The sequence below is a fragment of the Drosophila novamexicana genome, unplaced genomic scaffold, assembly GCF_003285875.2.
Source record: "Drosophila novamexicana strain 15010-1031.04,08,12 unplaced genomic scaffold, DnovRS2.1 tig00000485-arrow-pilon, whole genome shotgun sequence".
Taxonomy (NCBI): Eukaryota; Metazoa; Arthropoda; class Insecta; order Diptera; family Drosophilidae; genus Drosophila; species Drosophila novamexicana.
This window is the reverse complement of record NW_020824808.1, coordinates 4,055,568-4,065,778: the sequence shown is the minus strand read 5'-3', so window position 1 is coordinate 4,065,778 and position 10,211 is coordinate 4,055,568. Positions and strand designations below refer to the sequence as shown.

Sequence of the window (10,211 nt, the reverse complement as noted above, 5' to 3'; positions counted from 1 at the left end):
AGTTTATTAACTAGCGCAGTAGAATTTCAGATTTGCATTCTATTTCAAATATTTGTACATTTGCTGCTCTCTTAAGCAGCAGCTCCTCCAGTCAGCCGTAAGCCTCAAGTTATAAAGCGAACAAAAACATATGTTTCCATTTCACACTTAATTATAGATATAGTACATTCTTTAATTGAATATATATATGATGTTCACTTCTCATTTAAATGAACCGGAAAATTCAAGCAGAAAGTTTCAATTAAAACATTAAAAAAAAATAAATACAAAAAAAGACACTTAAAATGAAGCATTTTCATTTATACAAACGCACATGGGAAATTTTTAATGTCGAAAGTAAGCTACACGTATATGCGAAATTTATATGTATTATATCATACATTTGGGATAGTTAATAGTTACGTTTCATCTGCCCAGTGGAGAAGAGCACGTCCAATATATTGAGGAACTCGCGATAGTTAACCTCCAAACAGAGTCCACGCTTGACGCCAAAACATTTTACAATGGCCTCGAACTCGCGACTGCTCAGCATATTATGCATTTCGCGCAGGGTGATGGCGCGTAGGAATTGATTCTGGGTAACCGAACCGCAATGCTGGCGATCAAAGTCCTTGAACACCTGGCTGAGATTGGAGATCTCGTCCGGGCGGCGGGCAAGCTTCATCAGTGCCTGCGAGCAGAGGGTGCGCTCATCAAAGTTTAGGAAGCAATCGACACAGTCCAGATTCGGTAGATGCAGCAGTGGCACAGCCGTGACCACATTGTCACCCATATTCGTATCGAACTGCATAAAGATCTCATCAAGGGCCTTGCAAAAGTCGCGGTAGAGAACGCAAGCACTGCGACTGGGCGATCGAAAGCTGATCGAAATGAAATGAATTAGGGCTGGTCAACTGGGCGGCATGAAGATGACTTACACATTGCACAAAATTGTCGCATCCTCATCACTGAGAATAACCATGGCATTGTCCAGGGCGCGCTTAAAGTCGCTCTCCAATATCTGACCCTCGCGATGACGATCGTAGTCCGCCAGAAAGTCAATGACAGAAACACCCTTGGTAATCGCCTGTCGCTTGGCACTGGTCAGAATGCGCGTGATGACCTCTTCGGTGGCCTGCTCTTTCGTCCCATTGTCGCGCGGGAATGGCGGACATTCCTGCAGATCCTGTTTGCCAATCATGGTGGGCATGGCATACTCTGCCGGATCGACATCATCCAAGAATTTTGTATAGTAAAAGCCGAGCTCATTGCCATAGCGATGCAGCACAGAATCGAGCTCAGGATTCGACAGCAGTATACCATTAATGCGAAAGATTTGATTCGCCTGGTGACAGTTTACATGTCCGCTGTGCAGTCTGCCAGAGAGAGAGAGAGAGAGACAGAGAGAGAGAGAAAGCAGTCGATGGGAGTTAGTTGCATTATTAAGATTGCTCCGGTACTCACTTGTCATAGTTGCGGAAGAACGGATGCAGGTAGAGGCGACGATTGCGTATGCGTAGACGTATTTTGGCCATGGCTTCCTCGCACAGCTCGCGCACATCCACCGGTGCCGCCTGCCAGTCTAGGGTGCCCGGTCGGGGCAGCTCCTTAATGTGCACCAGGGGTGACTCAACCACGCATTGCGGCATCTTGTCCAGGTTTTTGATGGTGAAAACTGAGCGAAGAATAAATCTTAGCGATTGACAAATGCATAGATGTCAGTATTTCTTTACCCGTGTCGATTTCATCGACAAAATTGCGCCAACGCACGCGATTTGTGTCCAAAGGATCCAAATAGCGATTCGCTAATAGATCCAATTCGCGTCTCGACAGATATTTTCCCACGCCCATGTTAGATAGACCGCGTTCAAACTGATTCTTTGTTATGCTGCCCACCTGCAGCGAATCGAATTTTTCAAGAAACTCACAGGTGCGCACCCGATTCTTATAGATATAGTTCTGAATGCAAAACACAATATCGCATTCTCCGCGATTCTTTTTTGGATGATTGCAAGCATCCGGAAATATGGGCTGTACTATTTGACAGCCATTTATCGCTGGCAGCTGAGAGAGCTCCAGATCTATTAGGCGGCCCGGAAAGTTGCGAATGAGATCCTAAGAAAAAAACAAAATATTAAGAATATCTTCGGCACGCCGATGATTTAATACCCTTGTAAGCATTTGCCTCACGGTTTTGCAGATGTGAAGCTCTTAAATGCTGAGTTCGATTAAAATATTTTGGAAAACAGAAGACCCGAAACATACAAGAACATACTTTTCGACTGGTTTGTTCCTATGATATAGTGTTTCGATTTTGATAAGATTTTTTGCATATGTAGGGAGCATAAAAAAAGTAATAAATGCCGTTTGGTCAAGATATCTTGCTAAACGAGAAAAGAGTTCGCATAGAATCAGACAGACGGATATGGTCATATCAACTCGGCTATTGATGCAGTTCTAGAATATATGAACTTTATGGGGTCGGAGATGTCTGCTTTCATGCATTACACATTGCATGACGAAATTGTAATACCCTCCACAAGGGTATAAAAGTAGGTTTAGCCTATGTTTACAAAATAGAAAATAATCCGTGCTTACTCCAGAGTTATCCAATAGGTTGTGTTGCCGCAAATAGTCGATAATATTGTCAATGTGCTTGAGAAAGGCCACATAGTTCACCAAATAGCCATCCTTCATGTAGCGCTTGAGCAATAGCAGAAAATCGGATTCCGATAATGGTATCTTCATAAAATGCAGCACGCGTGAGAAGTGCGATACGGTGACAACGCCCACATTTTGCGATATCTATAAATAAGTATTTATAAAATGGTTTTAGTCGACTTTTTGGCTCCAAATCTAGGATTGTTTTGCTTCCATTTTTATATATTAACCAAAAAACCACAAGATATAATAAACCCTAAAAGGGTTATTTAAAGAACCCGGTTCCCGGTTCTATCAACAGCTGACTTTGGTCATAACTTTGGGTTTCTATCTAGGCTAAAACTTGCTGCGAATCGTAACGCGTCAAGCACAGAAAATAATGTTAATACATTGTCAAATGTATGTGTAAATGAATTAGTGTGCGCTTGACTGAAAGAAATGCATTCTTAGCGTATTGTTAAAAGCTCTATTGAAAGTTTTGAAAGCGCACGTATACGTGTGTTGTGTACGTGAGCTAAAGCTAAACTGAAACCCATAATTAAATTCGCAATTTTTTTGATGATAACTAACCAGCTCATAGTCCTGAAAGTAGGGCATCAATGGCAAGTGTGTCTCCCTTGCTATTTTAAATAGAATCAAGCATAGCTTTCGACGGTCTTCCGGTTGTGGTATAAGATTCAAGTGGTAGGGATCATTCCACTCCAGACCGCTAGCCAGTTCCTTATCGGCGCTCTTATGGAGATCTATGGGGATGCGTTAGTCTTGTGTAGCCGTTTCTAACGTAGCCCGATATTCACTTACTCTCGTTGCAGACCACCTTGCAGAACTGGCGATAGGCGACGCGTCCATCGCGAATTTGAAAATAATCGCAGACATCCCTCAGCTCAAACTCGGACATGCCGACCATCTTGCGATACTTGCCCAGCACCGATGTGAATATAGACTCTGGTTAGGGTCATAAAAGAGACATAAAAAATGGGGTAACTGCATCGAAATGTGCCCGAGGACAGGCGCTCACCCGAAACGTAGCCGGTGCAGTCGGGATCATGTTGCTTTAAATCAGCACAGATGTCAAAGTTATAACGAAAAATTGCGCCTTGGATTTTACGACAGGCGCGCCAGATTTGATTCAGCTCCATCTCCTCCTGCATTGTTTTGTAGGAAGGTGATTAGGAGGGGGGGGGGGGGGGGGGGGGGGGCAGAGGTATTAGTTGACCATTTTTAATGCTGCCTCCATATGGCGGCGTCCATATGCTTACCCGCTCATCGCCCTCCTTAATCTTGGTCGTATGCATGCTGATGTGCAATTTTTATGAACCTTTTTTTTTTTACTATTTTTTAATGTTATTTGATACAAATTGTAAATAAAAATATCTGCCGTGTGTTAAACGAGGGCACAATAAAATCGAAGCATTGCTTTAAATCGGAAAAATTACAAATTGACATTGTGTGCTGTGCTTTGAGTGTGTTTGCTTTTGTTATACTGAGACAGGCACACGAACACACACATACACACACACACACACACACTGATACGTACACGAAGCGCTCCCAAACGGTCCAGCACTAATCACTTCCTTCTCATCGTCCTGCCATGATGTGCAGCACCGTCATGCAATCACGCGCTCATTCAGCACAGTTTGTCGTTATGCCAGCAGCACTTTTATTCAATTTTCTATAAGCGACGCAGCAAAATCTGAAAAAATAAAAAATGAGCAAATGAAAGAGTTTCGATTGAAAAAAAAAAATGGCAAAAATAAAAAACATATCCTGGCATCATGAAATGCAATTTCAGTTTATTGGAAAATCACTCGCCAACTAACCAAAGAAACGGCTTCAAGCGCAGGAGTCAAGCTACTGGACACACACATCGTGTGTCCCTGATTGGCAATGACAGCTGCGCCAATCACCTGTATAGTTCAGTTCGGATAACTAATATTTATTTAGGCTATGCCTTTTTTTATACATATATATATTTTTTTGAGCACTCTATTGTTTATTGAACGGAAAGAGTGGCACAGTTGTTGTAAATGTGGCAAGTAGTTGGTGTAGTTCGATTCTTTATTGATGACATTGACTTGCCAGACCGAGCTACCTGATATAGCCCACATGCTTGGCGGGCACTTAAGTACACATATATATATATATATATCCTTCGTTGATGCGTGCCAAATTGCACTTCAAAATCGTAATGTCCGACCGCTTAGTGAGGTCATAAAAATGAATTGCAATCATTATCGTTGCTTAGATGAGCTTTCCATCCGGCCAAACGCTTCGAACCCACATTTACCTTTGCTGCATGCCACACAGCAAGTTTTATTGCACATTTTTGATTTACTCAGCGAGCTATTTGCTTCGGATCTGGCCGCTGTTGGCATTGGGGGCTTTGACGCTGGCTGCCAAGGCTGATGGGCTCTTTGGTAAATGCTATATGCAGCTAATTTAAAATTATAGTTTTGAGTTCCTCAATTGCACGGAGTATGAAGAGATGAATGTTGGCCCACCTGCGCTTATCGTGCTCAAACATATGGCGTTTTGTCAGTTCGACTTTGCAGCATGCTTTCATTTTCTTCTTTTTTATATTTACATTTTTTTAACTTACACACACACACACAGACACACTCGCACTCGCACGCCCAGAAACCTAGACAAAACGCTGGCATATATTCATGAACCTGCTGTACATCTGCATAATAGATGGCAGCAGGCGGCGGCAGGTGACGGCACTTGGCGTACATTGCCTTTTATTTTAGTGCCGGGCTGTCTGCTAAGCTGGTTGTCTGGCACTAGCTGCTTTTTGGGCGGTAAGTTTCACACGCACACACACACACACACACACGCATACACACAGAGAAATATGGGAAAAAGGCAAACAATGGCTGGCAACCTAGTTATCGCCCGCCATCTTTATTGCATGCAAATGTGCGAAAGGCGGCGGAAAGGAGGCGCGTCTGTTGAAATGGCTGACGTATATGCAATACGTATACGTAATGCACCTTTGCCATGCCTTATAAAACCAACCGCATGCATATTTATCTTTAGTCAGACCCAGCACCAGAAGCATAGCCAAAGCCAAAGCCCAGGCGCCAGGCACCAAAAACTATGTGTAGAGCTGCTTTGTGGCATGCTTGCCGCACATGTGTGTGCATTTGTGCATGTGTGCTTGTGTGTGTGTGCGTGGGTATAAGAAATACGATATCTTAAGTGTTAAACAGGCGCTTTCCCAAACAAACTCGCACCGGCACCAGCTACAAACGAGGCACTGCCACCTTATCTTACCCTGCCTCGCCACGCCCACCTCGTTGCAATTGCAGTTGTCGTAGTCCTCGTTCTCGTCCTCGTCCTCGACTTGGAATTCGAAAAATACATATCTGGTAGCGAGCAGTACCAAAACAAAGAAAACAACAACATAAATAAAAAAAGGCAAAAGTACGCCGCAGAAAATAAATAAAAATGCTGCTCACTTCTGTTGCGGCGCGTTTTATGCGCACTTCAACACACACGCACGCACACACACACACACTCGCATATAAAGGCGCAAACAGGTGCTAGGTGCTTACCTGTCCTGCTCTCTCGCTCTGCCATTATTTGCCAGGCACTACCTGCATTTTTGTAGTGCATCGATCCGGTCGCTGCTTATAATTCTACGCCAGAGTTGTGAATGTTTTTCTCAAGTATTTATTTATATACCCTACATATCTGCCCCTCTTACTTCCTTACTGCGCATGTAATTCTCATATGTTGAACTTGAGGGGTATATTATTTGTGTACTTGCGCAAACGACTTGTGTAAGCAGCAACTGGAATCTTTGTCAACAAGCATTCACGACTTCAGTACCTGGCGTTCTATGCAATTGTTTGCTTGGCTTGATTTGTAGATTTTATGAGCTGTATAATTCAATGCAATATTTGAATTTCGCCTGGCTATCCATTAATCTATCAATATTCAATTTTGTTTTAGTTTAATATCAAAAATATTATCTATTATCAACTAACCTTAAAATAATTATAGATAATTTTAGTAGTTACATCATTTCGAGCCCTTCTTCAACATAGATATAAGGTAATATCTTAACGTAACAAGGGATATCATCTCGTCTTGCATCATTTGGCATTTTAGGTTGTTTTTGCTGAATTAGTTTTCGCGCGCGGGTTAAATGAAAATGCATTGCCCCCATGGCTGGGTTTTTGATTTGATGCGACGACGAACACACACGAATTTAGCCGTTAAAGCCACCACAAGCATGTTCACAAAAAGAAAACGCTCTAGTCGAGGTTGCTCGACTTAAAAATACCCAGTACCGATCCGCATGCGCCACATCTATATGAAATTTGCAGTGCAGAAAAGTGCCATTCACATATGAGTGTATATATATATATATATATATAGGAAGTGTGCGGGGAGGGGGGTCCGCAGGTGTCACAACTGTAAAATCTGTTCATACTATATGTTGTATTCAGCCCTTATAGTGTTCGAGTTATGCTTAAAATCCAAATACTTAAATCAATTTTTTTCTCGATATTTTGGAAATGGGACGAGATATCGAGAAACAATTTAAATTTCATTGGGACCATAATATTGAAGCACATTTATTTCAAAATTCAATTCTCTAGTTGCGAGATCTATGTCTTCATACAGACAGGCAGACAGACTGATGCGTGTGGCTAAGTCTACTCAGCTTCTCCTTCAGTTCTGGGGTCGGCCATGCCTTCTTCTCCCATTTCCAATGGTTGTAGGGTATGAAAAACAGCAGCAACAACAACAGTATGAACAATAACAAGAAAAACAACAACAAAAGCAGAAAACCCTTAATAAGAGTGTGCTGTTTGTAGCTGGCATTTCCAATTTTGATAATGGCATGGCAGCTCTTTGTGCTGACTTTTTATGCGCATATTCAGCCCAGCATGCAGCATAGCAGTTTGGCCATTAAATTGGAAATCATTTTGGAAAATGCACGGCTTTTCGCCGTCAGTTCCGTTAATTCTGTTGCCGCAGCTCTGGCCGCTGCCTAATTGCTGTCTATTGCAATATTTGCATCAATTAATTAGCAACGGTTTGTCATTTGTCACGATGCGAACAAGGAATTGTTCGGACTGTCTGTCAGTCAGTCAGTCGCCGCTTTGAGTAGGAGTGCAAAGCATAACTAATTAAAAGTTTTATGTTGGCTCTTGAAAGGGCCAGCTGCCGTTTAAGGGTTCATATTGTGGGAACTTTTACACTCGAGCATATGAATTTCTAGGAAATCATATTTGCCCTTTTCTCTTCGTTTTTTTTTTTTAATTTTGTTGGTGTGTGCTGTGAATTTAGCATGTACTTTTTAAATGAAAAAATAACTCGAATTAAGTATTTGCAATATGCTTCTTATAATGGTCTGCAATGGATTTGACTGCGTCATGGCTTTGCATGTTTTTTCAGCTGGGTTTTTTTGCCGCGTGGCTCATCAAATATCCAGTCACTGGGACATTTGAAAATTGATTTAAAAAACTTTTTTAATTAATTATGATGAGGTCTAAGTGCGCGGAGTGCGCGTTGGCCAATGTCTGCGCAAAGTCGCCAATCCGCCTTTTCCAGCGACAGTGCTGTTGGCGTTGATGCTGAGTTTCTGGCTTTGATGCTGCAAATGATGTTCGAGTTGAGCATTTTTTTTCTGCTTTCGTTTCTTTATCATTGGAATGTTTGAGTTTTCACATTTCAATTTCTGGTATTTTTGACTTCGTTCATTTATTGCCAACAAGTTCTAGCTGGATTTGGGTGTGTGTGTGTATTTGTTGTGTTCGTGTGTCTCAAAGTTAAAATTAACAAAAATTGCGCCAAAGATGCTCTCGGGGCGTTTGGTTCCTCAAACAAGTTTTGTATTAATGAAATTGCAAATACTATGTAAAACTTTCGTACATGTTTCTTTATAAACTGTCAAACTAATAGACTGAGTTTTGGCATGTCGAGTCATTGCCTGTCCCTGGGTCCGTTCGCTGTCAGGACTGACAGTCGGCACTGTTCAGCTGCAGCATTTCACGAGTCCTTGCAGTCGGTTGGCCCGGTTAGTCTGTCAGTTAGAGCTGCATAGCTGGCAACTGTGCAGTGCATTTTACAACGCTTCCATACAGGAGTTGGCCTGCCATGTGTGCGAATATTGGAGCAACTTTCTGCAGCAAAGTTTGCAAATGTATTTCAATGCATAGAAATGAATCTAATTTGTAAAATTTCATACAACAGTTGAAAAGTTATAAACGCGCAGCCACTTGCACTCTGCACACGGTTTCCCTGTCGCACCATTGCCCGCCTCAGTCACTTATACATATATATTTATACATGTATATTTATATATGTATTTATATATATATATATTTGCCTGCCAAGCCCGCACCCATAATATGCAAGCCACTTTCCCGATGGTTTGTGTGAAAATGTCGACAACTTGGCATGCAGATTGCAAAGTTTCAAAAAGCAGCATCAGCATCAGAAGCAGCCGCACCAGCAAAAACAACAACAACAACAACAACAACAACAACCAAAAAGACAACCCGACTGTGCTCGACTACAAGAATCTCTGTACCCCTCAGTCAATATAATGTTTTGGTTTGTAGCACCACACTTGAAATTCTTCCAATCCTAAAATATAGCCCATTATGAATCTGAGGGCAGTTTCTTGTCGATGCATTTATGCACAACACACGAACTCATGTGCGGTCAGCTGCGCAACATACGCAGCGCTGCTTCTTGCACCTGCGTCACACCTTTGCAAATGTAATCTTGAATAACTTCTATGTGTGTTGACCTACCTTCATGAAATATTGTAGGCATAAAAATGACATTAAAATGTGCTTTTATACCCAAGTAGAAGGCTCTAGCTTAAAAACTGAGTTTATTTTCAATTTTTGGGGAGAATAAGGGCATGTGTTAAAAAAGTTTCTTATATATTTATTGAAAATGACTGAATATACCAAATTTGGTGTATTCAGCTGTTATAGTCTTCGAGTTTTTCAAGTTATGCTTAAAAAACCAAGTCTTAAAATAGACTGTAATCGATATTTTGGAAAGGAAACGAGATATCGACAAAAAATATAAATTTCGTTGTGAGTATGATATGGGGATATATATTTTTTTTAATTTTTAAGTCTTCAGCTATTGTAGTTCTCGGGATCGATGCGTTTAAACAGACGGACGGACATGCCTCAACTTAGCTTGTCGTCCTGATTAAGAATATATATACTTTTTATTAGTATGCCTCCTTCCGCCTGTCACATACATTTGCACGAAATTATGATACCCCGTATCATCCATTTTCAATGGGTACATGCTGCAAAAAAAAAAAAAAACAAACAAAAACTGAGTAGATTTAAGTGGTGCTTTGTTATGCATAAATAAAATGCTCGGCAAGAAATAAGCAGCCAGCCAACGGGTGGCAAATAGTGCAAAAGTACGGGCCAAAACATATTTTCAGTTTATTTAAAATAAATTTTACATTACTTAGCTGCAACTATAGGGCGGGTGCAGCATGGTTCATACAACTCGACCACCCACAGTGAAAGGGCCATTGCGAAAAGTAATTTACGCTCAGCCGGGTTACAATA

The 10,211-nt window shown here is 41.5% G+C and overlaps 1 protein-coding gene across 1 annotated transcript; it reads right to left on the bottom strand.

Annotated features, from left to right (window-relative positions):
• Positions 1–306: 306 nt before the first annotated feature.
• On the bottom strand, positions 307–4,057 carry LOC115761605. Its single transcript, XM_030703407.1, has 9 exons — positions 3,900–4,057; positions 3,659–3,785; positions 3,442–3,585; positions 3,211–3,383; positions 2,578–2,784; positions 1,713–2,094; positions 1,444–1,654; positions 918–1,355; positions 307–860 (listed from the first exon to the last, which is right to left on the bottom strand). Exons 1-9 carry the CDS (start codon positions 3,933–3,935, stop codon positions 392–394), a joined length of 2,187 nt encoding a protein of 728 aa, XP_030559267.1. The 5' UTR covers positions 3,936–4,057; the 3' UTR covers positions 307–391.
• Positions 4,058–10,211: the final 6,154 nt, after the last annotated feature.